The following is a 15,510-nucleotide window of genomic DNA, read 5'->3' as shown; positions in this document are numbered from 1 at the left end:
GTTTCTCTTCCAGAGATTTCTGAGTTATCTGGGATTGCTCTGGGCTCCTAAATTTCCATCCCACCTCCTCACCCCACCCCACCTCCATCCCACCTCCTTTCCCCAACCCCACCCTCCACCTTTTCAAGTCACCGCCTTGAATCCCTTCATACACTCATTACCTAGACATACCCCTTAGAGACTCAAACCACTTGTTAGTCCCAAGAGAATTTAGAGAACCTGGAATTCAGAATTGCTTTTTTAGTAGGGGTGACTCGAGTTAAGATTCCACTGTACCAAAGAGGGAGGGAAATCCTGTGAAGACAAGGTGAATTAGATGATTTCCTAAAGAGTACTGAATCATGGAAGGAACTCAGCTCGCTGATATTTTCTCCAGCCTGCCTTAAAAGGGTGAGCAAAACAGCCCTATCTACTAGAGTCTGACTTGAAGGACCTGTAGAGCACACAATACTGTTAAGCAAAGAACCCACTAATCTGCCTGCAATTGGCCAACAAATATTGTAGAAGATACTTTGAACCAGGCCTTGAGCCAGTAGATAACATTCATAATGCTCCCAGTGGCAAGATTCAGCGTCAGAAACAAATTAGTCAAGTTATGCCTGACAGCAAGGGAATTACGTACAAAAGTCCAAAGGAAAGAGTATAGTACTTTAAGGGATCCAAAGGTGACTCAGATGCTTCAAGGGGGCTACATGAGGCAGAGAACGTAAACAAGGCATATATGGTGGCAGCCTTGTTAACCCACATAGAGTCCTCTTTTCAGGATACAGAAGTTTGTGTAACTATTGTTGGTTTATTTAAGGGACTGATTTTTTTTCTTATGTATCCCTGGGATGCACAGTACCCAATCCAGGGATTTTCAAAGCTTTTTTTTTTTTTTTTTTTAGTTCAGCAATCTGTGTGATCTAATGCTCAAGTTACACCAAAGTAGGGAAGGCAGTTTCTCAGTGGTTCTGAATGGGGCTGGGATTAGGGATTTCACCATATCCTGGGGACACAATCTTAGCTGTCCTACTTGGGGAGGAGGTGCACTACAAGCAGAGGCTAGGGATATTGCTAAACAACCTAAAATGCACAAGACAGCCTCCAGAACAAAGAATTAGCCAACCGAAAATGTCAACAGTGCCAAAACCCAGTAACCCTGTGCTTAGTCTAACTGCAGATAATAAGGAACACACTAAGTTCAACCCTCAACTCTGCTGTTCCAAAAAAGAGACCAAAGGAGGCTAAAATTAGAGAAAAAGTTTTGTTCAGTCTCCTCCGGATACACATCCCATCAGAGGAAAATACAACTCGTGCTGAAGGAACCTAGGGGAAAAAAAAGGGACAGGACTCAAATGAAGGGAGAAGAAAGAATAAGCTCTATATGTAAATACTCAGTGTATGAAGAAAAAAACAATACACAGGGAAGAATATGGAATGTTCCCACCAAATGTGAATAGGCCCAGTCAATGCCATTTATTATACATGTTGAACAGTCTCTGAGACCCAAGGGCTCCCATATGAAGTTTTTTTTCCTTTTTCTTTTTTGCATCAAACAGGTTCTTCCAAGAGCCTGCTCACAAGGAAGAAAAAAAAGAGTAATCCTCAATAAAATGAAACAAACAGGAAACGCTCAACAGTCTACATATGAAGAACAAAGGTTAAAAAACTCACCAGACAAAAACCACACCAAACACTCGTCCCATTTAATTTCCTGTTACATGCACTGAAGGAGCCAAGAACATCAGGCCCCAAGGCAGCAATGCTCTGAGGTTCTAGCTCAGGCTCCCCCTATGTGACAAATTCATGCACACACGCCCGCACATACCAGACCCAGGCAGAAATACACATGCATGCACAGGTGGCAGAAAACCAGAGGGGGCTGAGGGGGATAGAAGGCTGGTCAAAAATATGCTAGCAACTGGAAACTGGGGACCCAGAGAACCTTTCTGCTGCAGGCTAAGCCAAGAGTCAAAATTAAAACAAAGGGAGAACACAGGATCAATGTAGTATGCTCAGGTAAGAGGTTGGACAGATGAAGAGGGAAAGATGCAGGGGGAGTTTAGGGAAAGCAGCCTCAGAAGAGGTTTTTATTGGGAACTCAGGCAGAGGTCCTGTGACTCCAGTGACATACTGAGGCTGAAGGAAATGCCACAGCATTTCCTCTGCATCCTGTGCTCTTTCCCAAAGTAGAGGGAAACCACAAACACCCACCCTTGAGCCCTCCCCATTGCCACTCTTAAGGACTTTCCCAAGTACCCCGGAAAAAAATGACCCCCCTCACACACAAAGTTAGCAAAGGGCCAAGCATAGAAAGCCTCAGTAACTCTTCTTGGTGGAACCAAAGCCAGAGAAGCCCATCACAGCTGCCATCTCATCATCCTCCTCAAATGTCAAGTCCTCCTCAGCCCTCCTTTTCTTCTCCTTCTGTTTCTCTTTCTTGTAGGCTTTGGCCTTTTCCTCCTAGGGGGGAAATCACTCAGAATCAGTTCAGACTCCTGAGCCAAAGATTGAAAGAGACAAGTGAGGTCAAGATTCCTTTCTATCTTTAGGAGAAAGCAGTTAAAGACAAATAAAATTTTAAGAACAGAAGAAAAGCCACACTAAAGATTTTAAGAAACAACAAAGAGAAATTTTAGCCTGTGAAGAGCACTTCTCAGTCCTACATTCCAGGTTATCTCTGGTTCTTAAAAAAGGTTATGGAAGCAAAACCACATAATAGTACCTATCATCCTGGGGCACACAGCACATGCCAGGAATTGGTGTATGTGCTTTGTGTAGATTATATATTAAGATCTCTAATATGGGGAAACCGAGACATGGAGAAGTTCTATAACTTGCCCAAGAGTCATAGCCAGTAAGTGAAGGAAACAGAATTCTGACCCAGTCAGGCTGGTTCCACATGCCTCTTGGGGACTAGGTGTATTTAATCCCTCCTGCAGTAAGAAAAAAAGTAAGTAGGCCCAGAGAGTCCACGAAAAAAGAATAGGTTTACAGCCATATTCTTAAGATCATGGGAGTCCCAAACAAAGGCAGTAAAGGTTTCCCCCAATATAGAGAAATTCAGGATACAATTATCCTCTGGGGGTGGGAGTGGAATGAGGAAGAAGGCTTCCCCATGATTCATAACATAAAACTCAAAGCTAGGGGATAAAAGATGGAAGAACAGCAGAGCCTTACTTCTTCTCTGAGCTCCTTCATCCTTTCCTCAAAATCATAATCCTTCTGTTTCTCTTCCATCTTCTTCTTATTGACTTCAAAACGTTTCTTCACCTGATCCAAGGTGGAACGTTCCACACGCATAGACATGCCCAGATTTCGCTGATCTGGGTGGGATCAACAGTGAAAAAGGTAATGTCAGTACATCCCCAGTCCCTCAAAAAGTCTTTTCTTGACATTATATTAAAAAAAAAAAAACTTCTCATAAAATACAAAGCAAAAATAATTATGGCTGGAAAAAAAACTCCGTTGGCTTTACTTGTTCCCAGAAGCAGCAGCTACAGATAGCAAGATCCAAGTGGTGTTCAACTGGCTTTACTGAGCAAATGCATACCAGTGGGGACAGCTAGGCCATGGAAAAGACCATGGTCTTCTTGTTGAAAGCTTGAAACAGTGTCTCATCCAGGGCCTCCAGAAACATTAGATAATGAAGTAAAGGATACCCTGTACCGAAGCAATTGGAGTATTTCTCAGGCATTAAAAAAAGATCCAACAGAAACTACCCTTTCCCCAAACCCAGCCCTAAGCATAAACTACCTCCAAGCCTTACGTTTCTTTCCATTAATGTGATCCAGGAAGTTGATGGAGTCCTTCACAACACAGTCACAGACATTGCAGTAATACCTAGCAAACAGAATAAAGAGCACTTGTGGTCAAATCTAGCTATAAGGATCTTTTTTTTTTTTAATTTTTTTTTTTTAACGTTTATTTATTTTTGAGACAGAGAGACAGAGCACGAACAGGGGAGGGGCAGAGAGAGAGGGAGACACAGAATCTGAAACGGGCTCCAGGCTCTGAGCTGTCAGCACAGAGCCCGACGTGGGGCTTGAACTCACGGACTGTGAGATCATGACCTGAGCCGAAGTCGGACGCTTAACCAACTGAGCCACCCAGGAGCCCCACTAGCTATAAGGATCTTAATGTTTCAGCCAAGAAACTCCTATTTTTTAGGTAAATTTTCTTTTTACAAGAAGGCACGTCTGATTTTCATAAAGCTTTATCTCTTGGAAGAATATGGTAGCCAACCTCCATGACGCCAAAATTCCTGGTATTCCTACCCTGTGTAGTCCCCTCCCAATTTGTACTAGGGTTAGTCTGTGACTAAAAGAATGTGAAAAGTGATGCTATGTCACTTACAAAATAAGGTTATTAAAAAAAAAAAGTGGCTTGGGGCGCCTGGGTGGCTTAGTCGGTTAAGCGTCCGACTTTGGCTCAGGTCATGATCTCGCGGTCTGTGAGTTCGAGCCCCGCATTGGGCTCTGTGCTGACCGCTCAGAGCCTTGAACCTGTTTCAGATTCTGAGTCTCCCTCTCTCTCTGACCCTCCCCCCTTCATGCTCTGTCTCTGTCTCAAAAATAAATAAACGTTAAAAAAATTAAAAAAAAAAAAAAAAGTGGCTTCTGTCTTAGTCTGTCCATGTCTTACTCTGGGGAAGCCACTTGCTTTATTGTGAGCAGCACTATGGAGAAGCCCATGGGGCAAAGAACTGAGGCCTCTAAAGCACTGCCACGTGAAAAAGCCTTCAATCAAATGATTCAGCCCCACTTACACCTCAGATGAAGGCAGACCCACCAGATACCTATACTGTAGCTTTGTGAAACCCTGAGCCAGAACCACCTCGCTAAGCCTTTCCCAGATTATTTAGACACAGAAATTGTGAGCTATTTGTTATCTCATGATGCTAAATTTTGGATTTGTTAACTTACAAAGCAAGAGAGAACTAATACAAAGAGGAATGACGTTAGTGGATTTTCTAAGCAACTCAGACATGTCATTTATTGCTATCTGTTTTGCCCTCCTGCTAGAAAGACTAAGTGAACATGGAAGTAGTAGTGGTGGGCAAAAGAATAAAGAGTTGTTGTAGGACACTTCTTACCACGGGAGGCAGGTAGTCAGGAGGAAGGTGTATAACCAAGCAATCCATAACAACTACAGCCTCTGCAGCCAGTCTGGAACCTCAACTCCCTTAATTCAACAGCTCCTAGGCTCCATTCTATCTCCACCTAATCTCTCCCCTAAATATCTCTTCAGTAGTTCTTTTCCTCATTTCTTCTTTAAAATATTAAGTAGCACTTACAGTACTTGTATGAATAAGCCTACCGAGTGACTCCTCCTAGAGACACTATTATGTTTAGTTGAGACCTTGGGGGAACAAAGAAAAACAAACTTAAAGGTAGAATTGTAGGCAACAAGGTTGTTATCCTGGGGCCAGGGAACCTCCTCAACACCTGCTAAAAGCAACAGAGAGTTTATTATACCTATTCCTGGCTCCTGAGAAAGATGAAACGTCACTCACCCTCCCATCTCTGATTGTGGTGTGGTCTTAGTAATGACAATTGTCTTCCCAAGCTTGGATTCCAGGTCCACCTTGTAGTCTCTATGCCGGAGGAGCTCCCTTTTGACTGGCTGCACTGGTTTTCCTAAAGTATAATAGAGGAGAAAGTTTCTTCAATACTTCAGTTCTTGAACCAGAAAGGAAAAGAAATGCATGATACCCAAAATACAGGTGTCTACTCTCATTTCTTTCTTGAACCCAAAGCCAGGGACACAAGGAGCACTTCTAGCAGCACCTAGACAGAATCTCGACACAGGAAAAATGATAAGCAATCCCTAAACTATGTACAGCTTTTATCCACTTTAAAGCCAACAAGTCTAAAAGCAAAGTTTTTTTTATTGATTAACTGAATTGAAAGGAGGAGTTCTGAATTTTCACAAAAAGCGAACTTTTAAAAGAGCAAAGACACTTTCAGACAGATACCCCAAGCATTAACACAGAAAAGAATCTTCACAGGGCTGGGGAAAATTTTTAAAGGAGATCAACATTCAGGAAATACCTGTTATGTGGCTGGCACTACTGTACAAATTACATAAAAACTAAAAGGGTTAGTGTGTACAAGATGGTGTGAAACTAAAATGAAAGAAGAATGTATACGTTTGAAAACAGAAAATAAGACATTTATTTTTGTACAGTGGAATCTCTATCTAGGAGAGGAGCACCAACTCCCAACACTGTACATAGGGAGCAGTACTACTGAGCATCAGCTTAAAAAAAAAAAAAAAAAATCACACACTCCTTAGTAGTACCCTTGCTCTTCTCAGACTACAGGGAAAGGTCTTAACTAAGGCAGTTCTTCTTCCCCTTAAGTGACTTCAAGGGAAAGAAGTCAGCCTCAATAGCAGAATGCACAGCAACAAAATACTCCACTTCTTTTCTGTCACTACTAAGGATTCCACTCTCTTATCTGTACTTCAGGAAAGTACGAAATGAGCCAAGCAAAAGGAGAGCAAGGAAGTAGAAGAAAAAGAGGGGAAAACACCTCAAAACCGCTTCAGTCCTTCTTCTTGCTCTCGTTTTATACATTAAGAACTCAAGGGGCAGGGAGGCAACGCTCTGCCAGAGGTTACACGGGGTAAAAGGTCAATGCATTTCAACTCCCCACCGGCTCCCAGCTATGGCTTCGCCTCTACTATACCCACAGCCCTTGACGGAGCAGGCACGCACCATCCTTCTTTTCTCTCTCTTCCGTGAGTCTCTTCTCGGCAAGCTTCTCATATTCATCTTTGTCCCACTTTCGGCGAAAGTCCAAGTTTTTCGTCTGTAGAGAAAAAAGCGCTCAAGATTCGTCGCTAATCACGTCCGACCCCTAGAGAAATAGAAAGACCCGCGTCTACGCGGCACGGCGTCCCGGAGACCTGTGGAGAGCGAAGACTCTCCGAACCGCACCAGACTAAGGTAGCCTCAGGACCCAAACCCAAGAGACCTCCGCGATTCCACAAACCCTGAACCAGAGCCCCACGGGGAAGCTCTTGAATCCGGGCCATTACACCACAAGGAGGTGTCGAGAAGCCAGCCGGCTGCAGGATATTCCGCACTGAGAAGGCACCCTCTGCCCCCCGCCCGACCAAAGCCTCCACACACACACACAACACCTACCCCACTGCCGGACGCCATCTTCACTGCGAAGTGAATGGGAAGCCGGAAAATGACGTAAAAAGCGGCCTTGAGCCGTAAAGCAGGCTTGCCCTCCAATAAGCTTAGAGTCTCGTGTTCTAAACGAGATAAGGACTGGAGGGCTTCTTAAACAAGCTTGTTGGCCCCTCCTCTGCCCCAAGAAAATGACGCATGCGCAAGGTGGGGTTTGAAGCAACACGGAAGTAAGGGTGCCTACCAACGTTTCTTTCCCCAGGCTTTCAAAACGTGCGTTGAAGGGCTGATTTAGTTCGACTCATCTATTTTACAAACGAGGCAACGGTCCAGATCAGCGCCCTCTGATCTAAGCAATTTTGCGTGCGTTTGCCAAGAGTTTCTAAGTTTTCGTTAAGGCTGAATCGGTTATCAGGAGTTCTAGGTGTCCCATTTACCTGTATGCACTAAAGATAAGGTCCTGACACCACAGTGTTTTTAAAGGTTGCAACCTTCCCAGCGCACAAATACAAAATTCTTTTTGCACACTCTCTCCTTGTTTTGAAGCAACGCTAACACCCTTTGGTTAACTCATTTTTCCTTAAACTGAGGAATCTTACAGTCTTTCAATCTATAGGGCACAATTTAATTAACATGATTGGACTTGGAAAGGCCAGTTATCAGCAACTCTGTAGGGTGAAGAACTCTGACAGATGACTCACTATGTGTTGAGTTGGGGGTTGAGGGGTTAATGGGCAGCAGTCAGGAACTGTGACTGCTCCATTCACTGAATACAGAAGCATCACCCCAGGGAGGTTGCTCCTAGCTCTCAGAATTCTCTAGTGTACACTCAAGCATTTTCTATGGTCTATGCAAACCAATCTCTTGATGACAAATCACCCAAGCTACTTCATTTAATATTTTATTTAATACATTATCCAATCACTTCTAGAAAGGTCACCTCCATAGGAGAATATGGAATATAGTCAGAGTAGTAATTCTGGCACAGGAAATGGTCTCCAAAATCTCAAAAGATTAGACCATTGCATCAAGTCACCTATTAAATTCAACATTCAAAATTACTAAACAGACAGCCTCACTCTATGTGGATGGGCTAGAGACATGCCATATCAGTATGAGCACTACTTTGCCCTCAGGATAGCATCTCTGTCCTCAAACAAAAGAGAAAGTTGCTGTTCCCCCTTCTTTGCTGTCTTCCAAAACTCCCTGGGCAGGCCAAGGGCAGATTGTGGACAAATTCCCCACAATCTGGTTCAGAAGCCACAGTAGAAGGCTAAGATTCTGACTTTTGGTCTCAATGGTCTCAGCCTTAGGCAACTTTCCTAGAGCTTTGCTAAAAGCAACCATCTCAGTACCTATTGGCAGCATTCAATGGCACTTCAATTCTGCCTCTGCAGTTAGAGCATGTCTCTTTCACATACCAGCCATCTGCACCCATGCAGAATAGCTGCTTGCACTAGCCCAGGAGTCCTCAGGGCCTTCCACAGTTCTGTACCCAGAAAGGATGGAGGAGGCAGAGGAACTTGTCACCCATCCTGGCCAGCAGTTGTGAAGTCCATCAGCAACTCAGTTCTAGAAGAAACATTTTCTAGAAAGAGCAGCAGATGGCAATCAGGCAAGAGTCAAGACTCAGATAGTCGCTTCTGAATTTCAGCCACAAGATTTTCCCGTTTAATAGCCACCTGTAACATAAAAGAACCTTCATGTGACAAACTATAGAGTGATACTAGATTCTTAGTCACTGCTTTTCCACATGCGTTTTACTCTGCATCTGCTCCCACTACTTATGCAACCAACAGGGAGAAGTATGGGCTTCAAGCTGGACTGGACAATGTATGCCCTCAAGAGATTCTAACACCTGGGGCACCTGTCTCGCTCAGTGAATAGAGCATGTGACTCTTAATCTTGGAGTTCTGAGTTTGAGCCCCATGATGGGTGCTGAGATTACTGAAGAAATAAAATCTTTAGGGGCGCTTGAGTAGCTCAGTCATTTAAGCATCTGACTCTTGATTTAGGCTCAGGTCATGATCTCACAGTCTGTGAGGTTGAGCTCTGCACTGGGCTCTATGCTGACAGTGTGAAGCCTCCTTGGGATTCTCTCTCTACCCCTCCCTTGCTCACCCACTTGCAAAGTATGCTCTCTCTCTTTCTCTCTCAAAATAAACATTAAAAACAAAAACAAAAAAGAATCTAAGAAAGACAGAAACCCTTGGTTCCTTCCATTTCCCCCACTCACCTCCTCCCTGCTGGCCACTGAACGAAGCTTGATTATCCCTTCTTTCATTTCTTGCTCACCAATAATGACCACCAGTGGAATGCCCATGTCCTCACAGTAGTGCAGTTGCGTTAGTAGTTTAGGGTTGTTTTTATACAGCAGCTCTGCCTGAAAACAGTGAAGACAGAGTAAGGGGCTGAGGAATAACCACATTACTCAACCCCAGGAACAAGCATTGCCAAAGAAATAAGGACTTAACCCTTCTACTAGAAGATACTTTAGTGAAGACCAGAAATTTCTTAAGTTCCACCTTGCATAAGGTAGAAATGGCCACCTGAATGTCCACATATACCTAGATGACCTGGATATCAGATTTATCATACCTTGATCCCAGCATCCCAAAGTTCTGCAATTAGCTTCAACCGTTCATGAAGAAAGTTCTTCTGTGGTGTGGCCACAAACACTTGGGTCTCTGTAGTCCGTATCTTCTGACCAAAAGTCTGATTAAAGAGAGAGGAAAAACATAAAACTAATAAAAAAAGCCAAAACTTCCTGTGCATCAGAAACTTTAAAAAAAAAAAAAAAAAAAAAGGACAAAAAGAATCATCAGAAAAACAGTCCCACTGTATATCCAAAAACATGAGTTTAAGTCTCTAGCCCCACTCCAGCCCAACCTAAGACCTACCTTCATCCTCTGCTCCACAATAGAGAAGATTCGCTCTACCCCAATACTGAGTCCCACACACGGCACCTTGTGGCCCTTGGGGTCAAACATGCCCACCAGCTTATCATAGCGTCCACCAGCAGCCACACTACCCACATTGAAGGACTCCTGAGCCTGAGCCGGGGTCTGTAGTAGCACTGCTTCATAGATTACTCCAGTATAGTAGTCCAGGCCCCGAGCTAGGCTTAGGTCAAAAGAGATCTGTGGGAACAAGGCTATAGTAAGTCCCAGAAAACACTCAGGACCCCGAGAGCCCCAAAGCTCAGCCAAAGGTCCACTGCCAACTCAGCTTACCTTCTCAGCAATTCCAAATAAAGTCAGGTATTCAAATAGCAGCTTCAAGTCCCCCAAGCCATCTAGAGCCTGCTTGTTCTGTGATAGTCTAGGATCCTGGAACATTTGCTCTATCAAGGAAACCCCACCTAGGGAGACATATGGGGAGAAATAAGGTCTGTGCTATTCACCCAGATTTGTTTTATCCAAATTTATTCCTAATTTGTTCCAGCCAGTCCTCCTTACTTTATTTTTTGATGTTTATTTACTTATTTTGAGAGAGAAAGAGAGAGTAAGCTCTCACAAATGCATGCAGAAGTGGGCCAGTTGGGGAGGGGCAGATAGAGAGGGAGAGAGAAAGAATCCCAAGTAAGCTCTGCTGAGTCAGTGCACAGCCCAACTCGGGGCTCGATCCCAGACTCATGAGATCATGACCTGAACCAAAATCAGGAGTCAGACACTTAACCGAATGAGCAACCCAGGTGCTCCTACTCCTCTTCATTTTCTTATTAAAAAAAAAAAAAAAAAACCTCAAAAATAAATAAACATTAAAAAAAATTAAAAAATTAAAAAAAAATCCTGATGTCTTATGACCAGACTCACCTCTGCTTCTGCCATCTGAAGACACAAAGTGGTTATACTAAGTAAAAGTGAAATTAAATTCAGGCCAGGTTCTGATGTCACACATCTTCAGAAAGGAGCTGTTTCAGAGGCAGAAGTTTGTACACCCATCACCCTCACTCCACTTCTATCACATAGCCCACAAAACCCTGGTTCTTACCATGACATTGAACATAGTCCCCAATTCTATCAGCCACTTCAGGAGCCAGGCCTTTCTTTGCCACCATCTCATGTCTCACATCTTTCCAAGATATCTGTGCAAACACCCAAATATTAGCCCAGTTCCAAAATCCTTCTTTATCTAACTGGAAATGTCATGAGTACATAACATTATACTCAGCAAACTCAGAGGCAGCTCAGGAAATCCAGCGACAGGGGTATAGATTTGAGGGCAGGGCAGAGACTCGGATATGGTCTATTAAAACATGTCTTTTTTGTTACCTTGTCTAGTTTGTCTATCAAGGAGCAGATGGCATGGAACTTGCTTTCAGGAACACCGCAGACAGCAAACATCCCATCCAAAACCCGCCGATCATTGACCTGGGAACTCAGTGGAAGTAACACAAGTGCCTCATCAATGCCCTTTCCCTCAAAACAATTGCAGTCCCTACTAGCCTGTCTCATAAAAATGACAGAAAAAAATTTCATAGGATGACTATATAGATATACATAAAATTAAATAACTGTTCTGAGAAAATGCCAGATCTATAGGATTAAAGGCTGGGGTCACCTATGTTTTAGGACATAATCAGGCCAAATCCAGATTTTTCCCCTCAGTCCTTAGCCCTGGTCTCACCTTAATGATGAAGTCCCCCAGCTGCAATCCACTAAGAATTTCACACATGATCTTCAAACACTCTGCGTCAGGGATCATAGGATCAAACTGACCAGCAATGTCAAAATCCTACAACAACGAAAAAGATGGGGGAAAAAAGTCTTCACTGAGTAGCCAGTTCTCAGGTTGTAACCTCCCAAACTATCAAACCATGCTGCCCCCATCAGGTCACTTACACACTGGCAGAACTCCCTGTAGCGGCCTTGGACTATGGTTGGGCTCTCCCGCCGCCACACTTTTCCAACATGGTAACGTTTCATCTTCTTCACCTTATTCATGGCCAGATAACGAGCAAAAGGGACCTCACATAAATAAGTTAAGGAGAAAGGATACTACATCCAAAGCTTAGGCCCAGTGTGTAGACATTTGAGAGGAATGGGCCATTATCAATTGGATCTCATCCACTAGGATGAGAACAAGGACCTTCTCTGTCTTGTTTCCCACTATTCCCAATGCCTAACAGTGCTTGACATTCAATATATATAAAGGAATGAAGGAATCTCTCCAAGCAAAAGTGCAAGTTCAGTAAAAAGCAGGGGAAGCTGGCCTACTGGCCACTGAATGAAACAGAAATGCCCCAAGAACTTCCAAGTATGGGCTATTACTTCCTATTCAGACCAATTCTCAACCATTTCAAAATAGTCAAGTTTCAGAACCTGGATTTCCTTGCAACTATGTCGATGTTTTTTAAAATAGAGGTCAAAAACCACCTGCCCCTTCATGACCCCAGACGCCTGTTTACAATGTACATTGCTGAGCCCCACTCCAGCTATAGAATTAAGAATATCTGGGGATAATGGCCAGAAATCTGTATTTCTGCAGGCTTCCACAAGAGATTCTGAAACATAATAAAGTTAAATGACAACGCTCCAGGCCAGGCTCTGCTGGCAGAATTGCTTTCTGGGAGGAACTGGAAGTAAAGGCTGCTGCAAACAGACCTAGGGGGCCCAGAGGCACTTTTGTCCCTTTTGTCAAAGAAAGTCGTCTGGGTTTGGAAACAGATGTCAGTCTCCAACACTTAGAAAGATACAGTAAGGTCATAGCGCAGGGACAACAGCTCTCCACCCTGATCCTTCAGATCATAGATGAGCCTAGAGTCCTCTCCATACTTCTCAGTGAGCATTTCCTGCAGGGATCAAACAAAAAATGCCACAGTTCAAAGGACTCCAAAACACAGGCTAAAAGTTCTTTCAAAAACTGAAGACAGGTGAAGAAATGGAGTCCCAAAAGTTTTTCCTTCTTACCTTTAGCTCAAATGCGGGAGTATCTAACCTCTTTGCTCCATGACGTTTAAAGCAGCCAACAACCATATCAAGAATTTTCTCCCTCACAACCATCTGCTGGGGACTAAGATCTCTGGTGCCCTAGAAACCAATAGGAGCCATGGCCAAAACAAAGACAAAAAACAAGTCCATTTAAGACAAAGAGTTAAACAACATCTATAATCGAAGGTCTGAAGTTGAAATCTCTTTGAATTCAGATGAATGATCCTCATAAATATCTCAAGAATAGGGAATTTTGGGGGCGCCTGAGTGGCTCAGTCGTTTAAGCGTCCGACTTCGGCTCAGGTCATGATCTCACGGTCCGTGAGTTCGACCCCCACGTCGGGCTCTGTGCTGAAAGTGCAGAGCCTGGAGCCTGTTTCAGATTCTGTGTCTCCCTCTCTCTCTGCCCCTCCCCTGTTCATGCTCTCTCTCTGTCTCAAAAATAAATAAACGTTAAAAAAAAAAAAAAGAAAAGAATAGGGAATTTTTTTTTTTGATTCGTCTAAAAAGACATTAAAAGGGATTAGGAAGAGACAAGCAGAGCAGAGGGAAGAACTGAGGGCAGTCCTCCAAGGAACCCTAATAGGACAGGGTAGGGAAAAGGGCATTACCTTTGGGGTCTTGATGATAAAATTTGATTTCTCTTGTTGTGGTTTCAGTTGGGATGTTAACACTGCCTCTGCAAACTGTCAGAAAAAGGAATGTGAGGTGTGCTCCTTTCAAGACTGTCCAGACCTGTGACACTTCTGGCCCTATGTCCAGACCTACAAAGACATTTGGCCCTGAGCATCAGGCAGACTGAACACTGTTTTATCTACTCCAATCTCAGCCTCACTCTAAAACATATGTTGTATGTGCATTATATATGTAATACATATGAGATCAGGTCTTTATCATAGTTGTTGTTTTTAAATGTATTCACTATATTTGGAGATTTTAAACATCTGAAAAAGCTTAAGCACCTGAGAACAATGAAGGCACAAAACAACCCACCACTACCACCACCAACCATCCAGGAGTAGGGATTAGTATGATCCTACAATTCTCAATTCCTACTCAAAGAGCAAAACCATAAATTTTTAATAAGATAGCAGCAGTCATTCGGCTTAGAGACACGGAAAAAGCAACCTGAAGACAGAAAAGAACGAGCCCAAAACAAACATGCCCATGGAATGAACAGGAATGGATATCCAAATTGAACTAAAAAAAGCCAGATTGGTAGGATGCTGTGACTGAAAATTAATAACAAGATCTGAACCCTGTTATTTATGATAGCAAAGCCTCTGCTAGGGTGTTTGACAAAGTAAAACAGATTCGGTAGTTTGTTTATTAGCAGAAGGCTGTATGCTCCTTTCTGAAATATAGAGGGTGTGAGAGTTCCATATTTTGGCGGATTCTCTCCTCCAAAGGATGACAGTTCACAATCCTTCCTCTGCAATTCCAAAATCCTAAAACCTCTAAAAACCGAAAATGTTTTTTTGTTTTGTTTTGTTTGTTTTTGGAGGGATGGGCGTTGCTCATTTTGAGGTAAATTATAATGTGAACTCAGCCCACTTATGGGCTTCAGTCATCTCACTTAATGGGAATATTCACATACTTTGCTTAAGAATGTGTTTGACTCTGGGGCGCTTGGGTGGCTCAGTCGGTTGAGCGGCTTCGGCTCAGGTCATGATCTCTCAGTTCGTGAGTTTGAGCGCCGCATCGGGCTCTGTGCAGACAGCTCAGAGCCTGGAGTCTGCTTCAGATTCTGTGTCTCCCTCTCTCTGCCCCTTTCCCGCTCATGCTCTGTCTCTCTCTGTCTCCCAGAAAATGAATACACGTTAATAAAAAAAAAAAAAAAAAAAAAGAATGTGTTTGACCCCAAGAAGTTCACATAAGGGATTGTGGACCTATATTATAAATGTATCCGTAGATAAATCATTTAACCTAGCTCACTGTCTCCTCAACAATAAAATGGAAATAATCACAACCTCTCAAGACTGCTATGAGGATTAAATGACAAAGCATCTAAAACGCTTAGCTTAGTACCCCTAAACTACTCAAAAAACCCTGACAATACTAATGGAGTGCAGGTCGCGAATCCCTGCTCCGGATCTGGAGATCCTGCCCCGACAGACCACTCAGCCTGGCTCACCTGGCTGTGAAAATGGACCTCCCTGATGCACACAGCACGGGGCGACCGCAGAAGCTGGCCAAACAGTGAAGCCCAAACCCTCATGTGCAGGAATCCGAACGGGGGCATCGTGTAGCAAGAAAGCGCTTTTCCGAGACAGGCGCCAAAACCTGGGAACGAAGCAGGTCGGACCCAGTAAGGGTGCAGAGCGCTGCAGAAGGTAGCCCTACCACCCTGGAAAAGAGAATACTTCCGCACCTTCCAAACCCTACTGGCTGGCCCCGGACCTCCCAGGCTCACGCCCAGTTTCCGTACTTCCGGTAGTAGCCGGAAGTGAT

General features: G+C 43.7%; 2 protein-coding genes across 2 annotated transcripts; both read right to left on the bottom strand.

Annotated features, from left to right (window-relative positions):
* Window positions 1–825: 825 nt before the first annotated feature.
* Window positions 826–7,228, bottom strand: ZMAT2 (zinc finger matrin-type 2). The gene is made up of 6 exons (XM_007077906.3): window positions 7,136–7,228; window positions 6,704–6,797; window positions 5,498–5,621; window positions 3,752–3,825; window positions 3,163–3,308; window positions 826–2,445 (listed from the first exon to the last, which is right to left on the bottom strand). Exons 1-6 carry the CDS (start codon window positions 7,151–7,153, stop codon window positions 2,302–2,304), a joined length of 600 nt encoding a protein of 199 aa, XP_007077968.1. The 5' UTR covers window positions 7,154–7,228; the 3' UTR covers window positions 826–2,301.
* A 783-nt stretch (window positions 7,229–8,011) lies between these two features.
* LOC102958152 (histidine--tRNA ligase, mitochondrial) lies at window positions 8,012–15,493 on the bottom strand. The gene is made up of 14 exons (XM_042985363.1): window positions 15,431–15,493; window positions 15,194–15,342; window positions 13,671–13,745; window positions 13,039–13,158; window positions 12,825–12,920; window positions 11,971–12,096; window positions 11,756–11,863; window positions 11,401–11,499; window positions 11,120–11,213; window positions 10,360–10,487; window positions 10,027–10,266; window positions 9,725–9,841; window positions 9,363–9,509; window positions 8,012–8,808 (listed from the first exon to the last, which is right to left on the bottom strand). The coding sequence occupies exons 2-14, from the start codon at window positions 15,299–15,301 to the stop codon at window positions 8,749–8,751; spliced, it is 1,518 nt and encodes a 505-aa protein (XP_042841297.1). The 5' UTR covers window positions 15,302–15,342; window positions 15,431–15,493; the 3' UTR covers window positions 8,012–8,748.
* Between the last annotated feature and the right edge of the window lie 17 nt (window positions 15,494–15,510).

Source organism: Panthera tigris, chromosome A1, assembly GCF_018350195.1.
Source record: "Panthera tigris isolate Pti1 chromosome A1, P.tigris_Pti1_mat1.1, whole genome shotgun sequence".
Classification (NCBI taxonomy): Eukaryota; Metazoa; Chordata; class Mammalia; order Carnivora; family Felidae; genus Panthera; species Panthera tigris.
Note: the sequence above shows the minus strand (reverse complement) of the source record. Positions and strands in the feature narration are given on the sequence as shown.